This window comes from Trichechus manatus, unplaced genomic scaffold (assembly GCF_000243295.1).
Source record: "Trichechus manatus latirostris isolate Lorelei unplaced genomic scaffold, TriManLat1.0 scaffold00261, whole genome shotgun sequence".
Classification (NCBI taxonomy): Eukaryota; Metazoa; Chordata; class Mammalia; order Sirenia; family Trichechidae; genus Trichechus; species Trichechus manatus.
Window position 1 is genome coordinate 1,974,453 of NW_004444197.1, and position 15,705 is coordinate 1,990,157.

The 15,705-nt window shown below is 49.8% G+C and overlaps 1 protein-coding gene across 1 annotated transcript in view; it reads left to right on the forward strand.

Moving 5' to 3' along the window:
• The first annotated feature begins 94 nt into the window (after positions 1–94).
• LOC111818971 (ankyrin repeat and SAM domain-containing protein 1A-like) overlaps positions 95–15,705 on the forward strand; it is a 36,630-nt gene continuing 21,019 nt past the window's right edge. The window contains exon 1 of the mRNA XM_023724780.1: positions 95–298. Within this exon, the coding sequence (XP_023580548.1) occupies positions 95–298 (204 nt within the window). The remainder of the gene's footprint in view (positions 299–15,705) is intronic.

Consider the following 15,705-nt stretch of genomic DNA (forward strand, 5'->3'; position numbering starts at 1 on the left):
CAGCCCTGTCCTTGGCCTGTACACAGAAGAGGAGCTGTGTGTCTGCCGCTCTTTGGTCTCTTATAAATAGTTTGGCTGCTTTATGGTAATGACTATGATGTGGCAGTGCCATCTGTCTTCCTCTGAGTGCCGCTGCTACCGCCTTGATGGTTTTTCCCTTTTCAAGCGTCTGCCGATTCCTCTCTCATCAGGTTCGCGGACGCTGGAGCAGAGCGTTGGGGAATGGCTGGAGTCGATTGGGCTGCAGCAGTATGAGAGCAAGTTGCTTCTGAATGGCTTTGACGATGTCCGCTTCCTGGTAAGTACCTGTGGGCCTCCTCCAGGGCTGGGTGCTGCTCAGTGGAAACTTCGCCTCCCTGGTCACCCCTGAGGCCCCTGCTGGAGTTTGAAACAGTACGTAGACCTTTATCCCAGGGAACAGCTAATGGAAGTGACTTAGAGGTTCAGGAAATCATCCTCATATTGTGTGTCTTCTTGCCAAGCTCTGTCCCTTCCAAACTTTGCCCTAGCTCTTTGCACGTCTGCATCCCAGGAGGCTGTTTCAGGCCTTTGCCCCTCTCAGGTCTCCCTCTCAGACCTCAGACTGTGTGTTGTGCAGTGAGGCACCAAGGCCAGCTTGTTCCAAGGCAGACATCAGGAGTTTGGTGGATAGGACAACCAGGTTCCCTTTGGTGACTCCATATCCCATCTCAACTGGGTACCAAAATTCTCCCTTATTTCCCAAAACTCAGCTGTCAAGCGAGTTGTCACTGAAGTTAGGAACTTTGGCTCCAGCAGAAAGGCCCAGTGCCTCGGGTGGAGACAGTGGCTGCATAGCTTCATGTACCTGTGGCCTCAGAGCTGGCCCAGCCAAGATGCTGAGTTGGTGGTTTGGAGGATTGGTAGCTTTTCTGAGGTGTAATTCTGTATTCTCTTCTTCCAAACACCAGGGGTATTTCTCAGGTCCTCTCATCTATTCCTTGGCTCCCTGTGGAGTAGGGACCTGGCCAGGACCCTGGGCTTGGGGTCCAGTGCTGCCTCTGTCAGTCCAGAATGTAGCTCAGAGCAGGGGTGCCCACCACTGTCCCTCTCCTGGAAAGCCCTGCCTGAGATGTTCTCGTGGCTTGGTCCCAAGGTCTTCAGAGTTAACCCTGGCATCCCAGCAGCAGGATCCTCCTAGGGCCTTTAGTGCCTGGAGCAGACACTTAACACATCAATGAGGATGATCGCGTAGACTTCTTATTAGGGCTTACTGTGTGGTAGGTAGTCATGTTCTTAGTGGTTTACATGCATTAACTCACTTAATTTTCCCAGCAGCCCTGGGGTGTGTACTAATATTATCATCTCCATTTCCCAAATGAGGAAAATGAGGTATCCTCTGGTTAAGTGGCTTACCCAGGTCACACTGCCAGTAACTGGCAGAATAGAAACATGCACCCAGGCACTCTGATTTCTGGGGTGGGGTGAGTCATATACTAACCACTGTGTTACACAGCTCTTTCTTATATGTGAGTATGGAGAGAGGGAATTTAACCACAAATATGCTTTAAGTCAGCATCCTTGGGTGGCACAAACAGTTAAGAACTTGACTACTAACCAAAAGGTTGGTGGTTTAAACCTACCAGAAGGCGTGGAAGAAAGGCCTGATGATCAGCCTTGAAAATCCTATGAAGTGTGGTTCTACTTAGCACACATGGGGTTACTATGAGTCAAAATTGAATAGATGGCAACTGGTTTGTTTTTTGTTTTGGGTTTTTTTGTCTGTGTGTGTGGTTTCTGCTTTAAGTCACCTTCTTCTTGTGTGTGTTGTCTCAGGAGCTTGGTTTGAGGTGACTGTAGCGAACTCATCCCCACCCCTCCTCTTCCTGGCTTCCTGGCAGGCCTGTTCCATGCTCTCACAATTCCCGGGAATATTGAATTGATGTGGAGTTGCCTTCCTTCTCTGAAGCAGATCTCTCTAATACATGCCCTCCTCACTCTTCTGCCTTGGTTGGCACAGAGCTCTCACCCCCTTCCGTCTACTCTGCAGTGTGGGTCTCTGGGGGTTTCCACTGGTGGGAGTGGGAGGGGCTGCATTGGTGCTTCTGGATAGCAGCCTGCCCCGGGGAGCTGGCCTGAGGCCTCCAGGAGGGACCCTGACTAGAGTAGCTTACCTAACCTGGCGCCACCTCCATCTTCAGGGCAGACAGTGAACTCTGGAGCCAGCCATCCTTCCAAAGCCAGTTTGGGGGGAGTTATTTTTCAGCTCATAAATATCTTGTTTTAAAATAGCAATTTATTTTTCTTTTTAAAAATCAAACTAAATATACTTATGGTTTTTGTGGCCTAACCCCTGACTCACCGCATTCCTTGGGGAAGGATAACAACCCAGGATAGAGGTGGGGGCTAAGCCAGCAGACAGGAGTGGTTAGCCCCTGGCTCAGAGTGTTCAGGGGCTTTCCTCTGGCCACACCCCTTAGTTAGAATGGCTGTCGGATGGGCGAGTGAGGGGGTCACAGATCACAGATGCCCCCCTCCCTGTGCTTCCATATTTTCAAGGCTGAGCTCTTGGGAAGCATACTCAGTCAACTTTGACTTCTCACTCCTCCTGCTAATTTTGGAATGGGTAAGCCTCCCAACCCTTGAATAGCCAAGACGCCTTAAAGCTGCTTCCCGGCCACGCCCTGCTGCTCCAGACCAGAGAGTAGCTGGGCAGGCGTCTGGGGAAGTCTGGTGCTGGGCCAAACGTCCATGTGCAACGCAGGGCCTCTATTAGAGAGTGTTTGCTCCTGTTCCGGAAGGACAGTTGTCTAGGGCCCTTCCAGTGCCCCCCTGCCCGCTGGTGGCGAGATATCCCACATCACTCCCTGGGCCCTGATCTCGACCCAGGGCAGGCTGTCTGGCAGGCAGAATCTGTACAAGAAGGAATGCTGATTACACCTCTGCTGAGCATGTTACTTCAGATACCTAGAGTGGCCTGAGTAGCCATGCAAAGCACCCTGTGTAATTGCATGTAAGTTACCAGATGGGCTCTAAGGCTAATTAAGTTTTAGCAAAAAGAAGAAAAAAACACACAGGAAGGGGGGCGTTTTTGTTATTGAAACATTCTCTCATTGCATATGGTAGAATTTACATCGCATTAGCTATGGGACAGCCCTGTGCATTTGGTTTTCAATACACATTAATATTTCCCTTGTTTCTGAAATGCCTTGGAGACTCTTCTACAAGATGCACAAGTAGCTCCCAGGAAGCCAGTCTCCAGATATATTAGGAACATCTGGGAAGTGAGGCTGTTTCACAGACTAGGTGCTGCGGTGGAATTTCCTTAAAACAGGGTACTAGGAACTTGTTGTGGGAGGGACTTCTACATCATGTGGTCTAACCCTCCTTTCTATGCTGGAATCCCTTTTGGATAATCTCTACCATGTTTTTCCGGTGACGAGGGATCCGCTATCTTACACAGCAGTAACCCATTCACTTTTTGCATTGCTCAGGCTGATTTAGAGCATTCTTTGTATGAGTCAAAATCTGTTTCCCTGTGGCTTCTGTCCCTTGGTCTCAGGTTTACCTCTTGAGGCCACACAGAACACACTCAAGTCTTTCAGAAAATTGAAGCCCTCTCTCATGACTTCCCTGGGTCCTATCTTTCTGGGCTCAACACCCTTTTTCTCTTGGCTGTTTCTCCTGTGATGAGGTGATTAAGCTAGACAAGCAAGCTTTGCATCTTGAACTTCATCCACATTCTCTCTTACCTGTACAGAAACGGCCTTTGATTTGGGGGGTAGGGGGCAGGGCCAGGGTGATGGGGGCTGCAGGTGTTCCCTAGGCTGATGGGGCAGACACCAGAGCCTGGCAGACAAGGATGGAGGTGGGCAAGGATCTAGGCCACACCTCTGCCGGCCAGTCCACCATACGCTCTTGTATCATAGCCAGCTCCATATTTCACTGTAGATGTTGTCCAGAGGAAATGGGTTTTTTTAGGAGAAGGGGAGGAAATGCATTTAATTGGCACAGAAGGAAGGTAATTGGTAGCTGGCAGGATTCTAGCTCCAAGCGTGTTGGTGCAGGTCTCAGCATCTGAAGACAGCCTGGCCTCCCTTCAGTTTCCTCTTGACTGAATAAATGAGAGTGGTCCTGATGCTGGAGTGTTACACAGACATTAAAAAACATGTTTTTGAAGAATGCCTGATGTTGGGAAATGTCCCTCTTATGTTGAGTGAAAAAATCAAGATATAAAAATGATATACAATATGATCTTAATTTTCAAAAAAGAAAACCTATATGCATAGGAGCTACAAAGGAGTAAGCCAAATGTTTTCAGTGGTTGTCTCAGGTTTCATTTTCTTTTTTGGAGTATAATAGATTTTCTGCATTTCCTACTATTAATGTATCTGAAATCAGAAAAGCAAATAATGTAAGTGTCTTAGGGAACTTTATGGCCCAGCTGGGAAAAAAGGCACATAAAGCAATAAGAAACAATAGATTTGCTAAGTGTTAAGTGTTGTGGTAGACTCATAAGTGCTGCAGGAGCACAGAGGGGACGGAACCGCCTGTTACCGAGTGTTTACTGCATGTCAGGCACTGAGCCTCACACGGTCCAGAGGTATTGTCGCTCCGAGAAGCAGATGGGGCAGCTGAAGGCCAGAGGGTGGAGACACTTGCCCAAGTGCAAACAGCTAGTAAGCAGCAAGGCCAAGACTCTAGCCCAGATCTGTCCAACCTTAACCTCTAGGTTACGCTCACTGTCCTGGGGGTTTCGTCGAGGCTGGGAACTTAGAAAGATTCCCAGGAGAAGAAAGGCAGGTGAGAGAGGCTCCTAAGGTAGTGAGGGGTAGTCTGGCTTAAGTAGAGTAAAGGGTGGGGCCCGGCTTGGCGAGAGAGGTGGCCTGGGCCTGACTATGAGAGGATGGGGGTGGGGAGGTACGGAGGGCAAGGTCTCTGAGCCTTGTGTTTTATGGGGGTTTGTCCCTCTCACCGGGCTGAGCTGTGAGTTGAGGTGCCCGTCTGTACACTCAGGGTGCAGGTGCAAGTTGGGTGTGTAGTAGGCAGCCATGGCTGGAGGGGTAGCTGAGGGGACGGAGAAATGAAATGAGTCTGGCAGCAGGCTTAGGATGGTTCAGAAACAGAGACTGAGTCAGCAGGCCAGTTGCTTCTTGTGGCTGGGGTCGGGGAGGACTCTTGCTCCTCCCATCAATTTATTTCTCTCTAGGCTTCTGCCACATGGCAGTTAGGCTCCCACTGCTTTCCTGTCTGTCTCTGGGACCATGCCAGCTTGTTCCCTCACGTTGAGAGGGGTGACAGGTGAGGAGGAGCAAGCCATGCGAGGTCTGAATGGCACAAGCTCAGGCCTGGAGGCCCTTCTTGATTGCCTTCTGTGAAGCTTTCCAACCAGCTTCCCAAACCCCTGAGGTTTCCACCTATTCCTGTGTCCCAGGATTGTTCCTCACTCTTCAGCCCCCTGAGCCGGCTTCATGTGAGCAGTGGGGCTGTGCCCTTGGTGACCTATTCTGGCTTCCCATGCCACCGCCTCATCCCCTCCTCTGGTGTCCTTCCCTTTGCCTTCTTCCATCCTGAGACTCCTGGGGGCCACTGCTGGCCTGAGCTGAGGGACTGCCCTGGCTCTGCTGTCACATGCTTCACTGCCTAGACCACCTCTCTGCCAGCCCTAGCCCACCCATCTCGTTGCACAGCGCCTTATGAGCTGGTGGCTGTGTGGGGATTTTCTGTGCCCCAGCATGGGGAAGTAGGGCCTGCGAAGAGATTGTCCTCATCTAGGGGACTGGAGGATTGGCAGAGCTAAGGATTTGAAAGGAATACTCTTAGACAAGTGTGTATCCTCTCGTGTACTAACAAAATTCTGTGGTAATATCAAACCCTTAACTCCTCAGGTATCCCAGGAGTTGATCTGGTGCTGGATGCTTCCCCATCTCTGCTGGTCTTCCCTTGGTCTCTGGGAGCCTGGCTGAGGGCAGCCTGGCAGCCTTTCTACCTGCCGGCAAGGGTCGGTCTCACTTTGGGGTCCTTTCCAAGTACACATGCAATGGAATTATTCAGGAACCCAGTTCTGTTTGCCTCAGGTGCTGCTCTGGCCTTCTCTAGTCCCCTTTGAGTAGAACGAAATTTGAGAACTTTTTTAAAATGCCTATTTTCAGGTCTGCTAACTTGACTAACTGGAATTTAAGATGGAACTGGATTGGTTAACAGATCATGCTGTGTAGCTTTCAGTTGCTGCCATCTCGGTGTGAAGCAGCAGCAGTGTCTTTTCTGGCATCGCCATGTCAGCAGGTTCATTTAGCCAAACACCTCCCCTCACTGTTCATGTGAGCAAAGTGAAGCCCAGAGGGCGGGTCAGTGAGGCCCAGGTCTCCCTGTTAAAGCCACAGACTTCCTACCATACCAAATGTCCATTATAGTTCAGGGATTCCTGGGCACCCCTGAAGCCCAGCCGTGGACTCCTGGGGTCCACAGACCCCACACTCAGGACTCTTGGATTAAGTGATTTGCCCAGGGTTGCTCATCAAGCAGATGCAGAGCTGGACTGAGAGCTGGGTCTCCTCGACCCAGAGTACTACTCTCACCACCCAACTTAATCCCCACATCTGCCTCTGACAGGAACATGCTACATTTGGGCACTCAGTGCATCCCCACAAGGCCAGAGCCCCCAGTCAGGCTGGGCTAGTGCATCACTTCGCAGGCGCTGGTCCAGCAGGCCATTCGATCCACCCACTTGTGTGTTGGAGGCTATTTTACAAAGCAGCTGAGAAAGGAGCTGGTCATGAATCAGACCCAAGTAAGTTCTCAGCACGGGCTCAGAGCCCCCATTAATCCCTTCTGGACTGGCAGCAGCCACCACCATACCTGGGTCAGTGGCAGATGTTCCTGCACTTCTGTCTCAGCGAAGCTCCAGGACAGAGTACAGCATTCTGAGTCCACAATTAAATAAACTGGACAGAGAAAACTCAAGATTCTATTTATTTGCAAAGAGAGCTGGACCAGGAGTCAGGAGACCTGGTCCCCATCCCAGGTGTCTCACACTACGACTTTGGGAAGTTACTCTGCTTTGGTGTTCATCATTTGCCACATGGGAATTTCACTTGCCCTACTTACTTCATGGGGTAGAAGCTCTGATGGAGGCACACTGTGACGTGTGGTGACACCATAACATTAGAGATTGAAGCTGGTCTTAACTGTGAGAATGTAAGGTGGTAAGTGTTGTTTTCTCTAAAACATACAGGGCAAGCAGCAGTGTTTCAGTGCTGGGTACAGCAAGAGGAAGGAGATGTTGGCTTTGTCGTCTGCTGTTTGTCCTCAGATCCATGACCCAGAGGCTGCTTCGGAGGTCCTGGGGCCAAGTCCTTTGACTCCAGACTGACTTGGGCCTAGCAAACCCACAGTGCTGATTTAGGGGAGTAAATATGGGGTGAATTTGGAGCCCTGGTGGTGCAGTGGTTAAACGTTCAGCTGCTAATCAAAAGCTTGGCAGTTCGAATCCGTCAGCTACTCCTTGGAAAACCTATCCGGCAGTTCAACCTCATGGCCACGGGTATGGTTTTTTTGGTGACCTCAGCCAAGACCTCAAAAAGAAAGATGTTTGGAGGGTGGGCAGCAGAGGGATGGGAAGGATGTTGTACCTAGCACAGAGAGGATGGGGAGACTAAGAGCCTGCTTGGGGGAGCAAGGGTCAGAGGAGTGTGGCTTCCATGAAGCCAGCAGGAGAGTTCCCCAAACCTCTGTGCAGTTACATCCCGTCTTGAGAGCCCTTCTCATAGAAACTGACAGGGTGAAGAGGGCCTGCCTCCAGAAGTTACCTGTGCAGGCTTCAGGAACATTTTTGCTTCTTCCTCATCTTCTCTTGAACTAATCGCTATCTTTCTCACCATAAAGTCATATCTCTTGAGGTGAGGACAAGGGTATGAGCTGAGGAGGAGGTAGGGGGTAGTTAGGAAAGCAGAGAGTCATGGGATCTAGGCTAACGGGCTCCTGCTGCTGAGGCGGGTGGCAGCTTTTTGAAGAGCCAACTGTGAGTGAAGGGAAGGGCCTCAGCTTGAGGCCACTCGAAGTTCTGTCACAGAGTCCCAGTCTCAGGAGGCAGCGGTCATCTTGGCCAGACAGCAATGAACAAATGAACAAGAACAATCATTGAGCGACCGGTTCCTGCCAGCAGGTCCGTGCTCAACACTGAAATTCATGATTTCATTTAACCCTGTGAGGCAGGTACTTTTATTCCTGTTTTACAAGGGTCTGACTTGCGTACTGCCTCTACTTACAGAGCCTGTAACAGCAAAACTGAATTTGAACCCAGTTCTTATTCTTTTTACCACAGGTGCCTTGCCTGGTAGCTGGCACTCAGAAAGCCCTCAAACCCTGGACAAGTGAGCGCACAGGCACTTCAGGTAGCACAGCCTCTCCTTTCCATTCCTGTTAAGATTTTCAGCTACAACAGAGCTGCAGGGAGCCCTGCCCCTCCTCCTCGGTGCCTGTTCCCTCTCCCAGTGGCTCTTCAGCTCTCTCAGCCAGCTCTTCAAGTCTCAGACTCTCTGAGGCTGGGACTGTGGTTCAAGAAGGGTGTATTCACACCCTCTTCTCTCCTCTCCCACCCTCCACCCCCACCCCCTAGGGCACAGACATGGTTGTTGGCCACCCCAGCCTCGGGAGATGGTCCTGACTTAGGGAACTGTTCTATGCTCAGTGACTTGCATCCCAGATGGCGGTGCCCGACAGCTTTGACGCCACTGCCAACTAGCATGTTCTGAAGACTGCAAAGAATCGGCCACAGTGGCATCTAGTGGAAGACTGGAGGAAACCTAAATGTCTAACAACGGGTTAAATCACGGGGCCCATGTGTGGGAGTGTGTGCAATAATCGCAGTTACTCATAAAAGACGGTTAAATGTCAGGGGAAATGTTTGCAGTGTGCTGATATGTGAAAAAGTTAGGTTTAACACAATATATGCATACTCTAATCCCAATTTTGCTGAATTTTTAAAAAAATAAAGCTTAGAAAAATATACTAAAGGTAGGCATTATCCCAATCTTACCTTTGTAAAACAATTTTTAAATACACCAGAATGACAGCTCTGTTCCCCCTCTACCACCCCAGATGATGGGTTTATGGGGAGTTTTTACATTTTTCTTTGTGCTTTCTTTATTTTCAAATTTTTCTACATGAACTTGTGTAACTTTTCTACTCGGGGAGAAAAAATGTTGTTAACGTGGGGAGGAGATGAGAACAGAGAGGAGCCAGTGGAAACCTACAACATTCTTGAAGGCACCAAAATAAACTAAAACAAGCCCATTGCCATGGTGTAGTCTGACTCATAGCAACCCTGTAGGACAGAGCAGAACCGCCCCATAGGGTTTCCAAGGCTGTTATCTTTGCAGAAGCAGACTGCCACCTCTTTCTCCCTAGGAGCTGCTGGTGGGTTTGAACTTCCCACACAGAGTAAATATCACATTAGACCAACCAGTGCTTGGGAACATCCTGGGTGTTAATGGCTCTGCACACAGAGATTCTTGATTTCTTAACGGAGGTGGGGGAGGTGGGAGGTGGGAGGGCGTAACGAGTAAAATGGAGCCCTGTGGGCCCGTGCTGACTGAGCTGTTTATTTGTTAATGAGCTTTAGCAGCAGCGGGCCCCACAAATCCATACAGCGATGGGTGTGGTGCCGGCGGCGGCAGGCAGCGCACTTGTAGGGCTCTTCCGTCCTTCTGTTGCCCTCCGACCCACCCTACCCATGAATTGACAAAGCCTGCTCTGCTCTAGCATTTTTGTGTGTATCCAGGTTGAGCCCCTCACACACCCTTCTATCCCTTCAGCCCCTCCTCTGTCTAGATTATCTCTCCCCACAGTCTCCTGCTCCTTAGACCCTTTTCTTCCTCACTTTCATTTTGCTCTCCAGGGAAGAGAAGTGGAGGTGGAGGAAGAGAGGAGGGAGGGCTGCTGGGAGGACAGCATTTTCCCTGGGGGCGAAATCAGTCCAGGACAAAAGCTCTGTCTCATTCTGGCTCCAATCAAGAGATGAGATTTCAGCCTCCGCTTTTTTATGACTGATGGCAAGGGAAATGACCAAGTGATTGTCTGAGAAGACGGATAGGGCATACTGAATATAGAAATGAAGTGGGAATTTCTGGACTAACGTAAACCTCCTTGGAGGGGAGCCCAGGCTAGCACTGCTCTGGCCTAATAGCCACTCTTTCATCAGAATATATTGGCCTTTGTTTGCTTGAAGGTCTGGTGCTAGAGGGGTTCTGACTTAACAGCCATTGGCGGGGCCCAGAGCTAGACAGCACAGGTGTGTTTTCTCCCCAGCCAGGACTCTGACCCTCCACACCACGACCTGTCATGTCACAAGGCCATGCTTCCCTGAACCCTCCTGGGTAGAGTGAAGTAGGTAAAAGGGCTGGGGTTTGTGGTCTTCTGATGAGCTCGGTGATGATGTCAGCATCTATGTAGCTCTTTTCCAGTCCCTGAGCTAGTTTCTGGGGTCACTCTCACCCCTTAACATGGTTTCCCAGGGAGACAGGCCCAGACCGAGTGTTTCTGAGCTTGGTCGTCACTGAGTATAGACTATTAAGGATACCTATAGGCCAGAGCTGGCCTAGGATAAAGTGGGAGCAGGTCCCCTTAAGCTGTGCCCCTCCTTGTAATTGGTGGGGGAGGGGGGTCACTCAATTGCTGACAGAGCAAGATGGGATTGGGGTTTCTCCTTGTCTATCCTCAATACTTAGCAGAAATCCCCTGTGCCCACATGCACACTTAAACATCTGAATACCCTTTAAGCTGCTTCGCAGCCTGCCTGCCAGCCTTCCCTTCCCCTCTGGATTGCTCTCTTGCAGGCCTAGTTTGAGCACATTGGAGAGTTCGGGCTTTGGGGACTTACTACCCTGCCCACCTGTTGGGTCCTAGATTACTAGCTGGCAAGGAGGAGGGAGCTGGTTTGGACAGCCCCCAGAGAGAGCCCAGCTGACCTCACAGTTCACCAATGGATCAGGTCACCAGCAAAAGAGCACCCAAACCTGGTGCCAGGTGTCCACCAAAGCTTCTCCATACTGAGGGCTGTCTTCCTTGGAGGAGAAGCTGAAGCATCCCGAGGCCTTGGATCCCAGCTATGGAGTCATACAAGAAACCTTGCCTCACACTTGGCTGGGCTCATTGGTGGGTGACACAGCCTTCCTTGCTGTGCAGGAGATGGGCAGAGTGCAGTGCCACACTCGCATGCCAGGCATGGGCTGGGGCTCCTATGCATCAGTGGCCCTCGAGCCCTGAGTCAGCTTTCCCCAGCCCACTCTCCAATTCACCCAACTACAGCCCAGCACCTGCCTCCCCATACTCACACCCCTTTGCCAGGGAATTACAGAGTCCTATGTGCCTGGGAACCTGGGCAGCCTTCTGTAGGGTGAAGCTCAAATCACTGGTCTCTCTTTGCTTTGGTTCTTCTCATTTCGACTAGCAAAGCGGCAGCTCTGTGAACTGAATATAGTAGGGACAGGGCTATATGACCTTAGGCAAGTTACTTCTCCTTGTTGAACCTCAGTTTCCTCATTACAAAATGGGACACTGGCCTTTTACCCAGAGCAGAAAGTACCAGCTCCCTAGCGTAGCTTCCTGGCCCCCTCAGCAACCCTTTCCCACCACTGCCTCTGCCTCTCAGCCTGCCTGTGCATCTATCACCTAGAACTCCTCACTGCTCCCCAAGAGTGCATCGTCTCACACATCCCGCCTGGCTCCTGCTGGTGGGGAACACCACTTACTCCACCCTCTGACCACTCCCAACCCTCTGGACTCCAGGGCACCGTCAGGGCGTGGCTTCCATTTGGGTGGAGCCCTTGCAGGTTCCTGGTGACTGTTCTTTTCACTGGACACCCCCTTCCTCTTCCCAAGCCCCAGTCCCAATCCTCTGCAGAGGACTCAAAAAGACCAAAATGGTGACGTCAGACACCCTGACTTCGGCTGTTCAGCCTCTGTTTCTTTCTTTTTTTAATGTTAATAGTGTTCTTCTCAGCCATAAGTTTCCCTAGTTATTGAGCAAATACATATTGAATACCGACAGTATGCGAGGCATTGCTCTGGGTGCAGGAGGCAACATTGTGAGTGAGACAGACAAAAATCTCTGCCCTCACGGATGCCTTTTTGCTTCCCAGCTCCGTGTCCCCACCCTGCCTAAATGGAAAGTAATTTGAGCAGACTAGTGGAGAAGGAGTCCCTGGGTGGTACAAATGGTTAATGTTCTTGGCTGCTAACTGAAAGGTTGGAGGTTTGAGTCCACCTAGAGGCACCACAGAAGAAAGGCCTGGCGATCTTCCAAAAAAACAGCCATTGAATATCCTATGGAGCACAGTTCCACTCTGATACACATGGGGTCACCATGAGTTGGAGTCAACTGATGGCAACTGGTTTTTGTTTTAGTGCAGGAGGAAAAGGGAAGCCCCTTCTCCTGACCCTAACAGCCTTTGGCCCTCAGCACATAACTTAAAAGGGCCCCGTTTACCCTTTGGCTGAAAGGGATCTACCCTAGTGTGTCATCTCTCCCAGAGATGCCCCTTTTCAGGCCTTCTTCATTATTTGCTGAATATAGACCTTACCTGCCGTTAAAGAAATTTCAAGCATAATACTAACAAGTAAGATGCCTTTCAAGATGCAAAAAGACCTTTTCCTTCTCTAGAATCATATGGTCACAACAGCTCTGGAGGTAATGAGAGCTCTGGAAGGCCAGAGAAAACTGGGCGGAAAGGATTGTGGGGTCCTGCAGCAGTCCCTGCCCACTTCCCTCTCACCAGTCCCTCCCGTCTCTTTCCAAGACTCCTTCCCTACCTGTGGACCCCTGCCAGGCCCTTCCCCTGGCTGCAGGGCCCCTCTGTTTCCCTCCATCGATACTGCCCACGAGTTAAGCCCAGTGGCCTGGGGCCTTAGCAACCTGCCCTGGATCTGGGGAGCCACCGTTCAAGACATCACCTTCTGTGCTTATTGGTGGAGACTGATGCCAGATACTGGGAGAAAGGAGGAAGTATTCAAGTGGAGGTGGCTGACAAAGTAAAACTAATCACAGCCATGATAGGCACCGCTTCTCATCTGTGACTTATCAAGAAAATCACTCAGTAGTGACTGACTGTGCAGGTCATGGAGCCAGTGAATTTGCCCTGTCCATCACTGAGCACAGGTGTGCTCCTTGAGCAAGCTGGCCCCAGGCCTGACTCCCCCCTGGCTCTCAGAGCATGGCCCACATCCTGACCCTGGGTCTCCCTCACTAGGAGGCCTGGGCAAGCCCCACTCCTCACCTCCAACATGAGCAATGGTCTATCTCCATTCAGGTCTGAGAGTTTGGATTCTGTATGCTTAAAAAGAAGGAAACTGCTGTTCCCCCTAGAGGTAGAGAAAAGGTAGGTTGGAATTTCTAGGGGAGGGACATTTATTGAAGCAGGGTGGCCATTGGCTTCTCCCACTCACAAGGGCTTGTACCCCCAGGCCCATGGCAGAGTCCCTGTGCCAGTTCTGTAGGCAGGCTGCTGCCGCCCATACTTTCCACACTTGCTTTTGTCAACAGTCTCCACTTAACTTAGTAGAAAGAGCCTGGAACACAGCTTTTGGAGTTTGTCAGATAGAGATTTAACAGTCCTTTTGCCCGTTACAGCAGGGAGCCCTGGTGGTGCAGGTAAGCACTCAGCTGCTAACTGAAAGGTCGGCAGTTTGAACCTATCAGCCGCTCTGTGGAAGGAAGATGTGGCAGTCTTCGATAAAGATTAAAGCCTTGGAAACCCTATGGGGCAGTTATACTCTGTCCTGTAGGGTCACTATGAGTCAGAATTGACTTGAGGGCAATTGATTTGGTTTTTTTTGGTTTTAAGTTTCTGCTAAGGAGCCCTGGTGGTGCAGTGGTTAAGTGCTTGGCTGCTAACTGAAAAGTCGGTGGTTTGAACCCAACAGCCACTCAGCAGGAGAAAAATATGGCAGTCTGCCTCTGTAAAGATTGCTGTTGTTAGGTGCCGTTGAGTCAGTTCCAAGTCATAGCGACCCTGTGCACAACAGAACAAAACACTGCCAGGTCCTGTGCCATCCTCACGATCGTTGCTGTGTTTAAGCCCATTGTTGCAGCTGCTGTGTCAGTCCATCTTATCGGAGGTCTTCCTCTTTTTTGCTGACCTTCTACTTTACCAAGCACAATGTCCTCCTCCAGGGACTGATCCCTCCTAATAACATGTCCAAAGTATGTGAGACGAAGTCTCACCGCCCTCACTTCCAAGGAGTACTCTGGCTGTAGTTCTTCCAAGACAGACTTGTTCATTCTTATGGCAGTTCATGGTATGTTTAATATTCTTCACCAACACCATAACTCAAAGACATCAATTCTTCTTCTGTCTTCCTTATTGATTGTCCAACTTTTGTATGCATATGAGGCGACTGAAAATACATGGCTTGAGTCATGCACTCCTTAGTCCTCAAAGTGACATCTTTGCTTTTTAACACTTCAAAGAGATCTTTTGCAGGAGATTTGCCCAATGCAATATGTCGTTTGATTTTTTGACTCCTGCTTCCATGGACATTGATTGTGGATCCAAGTCAAATGAAATCCTTGACAACTTCAGTCTTTTCTCTGTTTATCATAATATTGTTTATTGGTCCAGTTGTGAGGATTTTTGTTTTCTTTATGTCAAGCTGTAATCCATACTGAAGGTTGTAGTCTTTGATACTTATCAGTAAATGCTTCAAGTTCTCTTCCCTTTCAGCAAGCAGGATTATGTCATCTGCATATCACAGGTTGTTAATGAGTCTTTCACCAATCCTGATGCCACATTCTTCTTCATATAATCCAGCTTCTTGGCTTATTTGCTCAGCATCTGCTCTCTCCTGTAGGGTCACTATGAGTCGGAACTGACTCAGATGGCAACGGATTTGGTTTGGGATTTGGTTTTGCCTCTTACTAGCTCTGTGACCATGAATAAGTCAATTTAGATCTCTGGGCCTCAGTTTGATTCTTATAATGTGGGCAGTTCCTATATCAAAAGTCTCTTGGGAGAATTTTTTGAGCTATTAAATGTGAAGCACCCAGCACTGTGCCTGGGACATACTGTTCGCTTGTACCTTCTTTGTGAGCCCAAGATAGCTCACTTCCCCCAGAAAGACCAGTAGATGGTGGCCCAGGGCACCCTTGTTATGCCCTAGAGCTCAGTGACTCTAGGCAGTTATCCTGGTGCAGCACTAGCCCTGTCACCTCAGGCAGGTGTCTTAGCCTCTCCTCTTCTTGTTTCCTTCTCTGTAAAGTTGGGAAAGCAGTAGTAAACACAGCCAGGGTTGTCGTGAGGACTGAATGAGATAGGACAGGGGAAGCCCTTGGCACAGAGCCCAGGACAGACCAGGCACTCTGATGTTCTCTTAATGTTCCCACTCCACCTCTACTGGGGAGCCCTTCTGTCCCTCTCCTGTAAGAACGGAACCCAAACCAGGCAAAGTGTCGGCTCCATGCAGGGCAGGCCTGAAGAGACTAGTTGCATGTTTCAGATTTTACTTAAAAACTTTTAAGTGAAACTTTTTTTTTTTTTAATAGTTTAAATGAAGTTTACATTTCAAGTTAGTCTCCCATACAAAAATTTATACATACATTGTTATGGTGACCCTAATTTTTCTTCCCATACTACAACAGCACACTCCTCCTTTTCACCGCTGATTCCCCATGTCCATTCAACCAGCTCCTAACCCTCTCTGCCTTCCCATCTCACCTCCGAACAGAAGCTGCCCCTTTGGTCTCTTGTATCT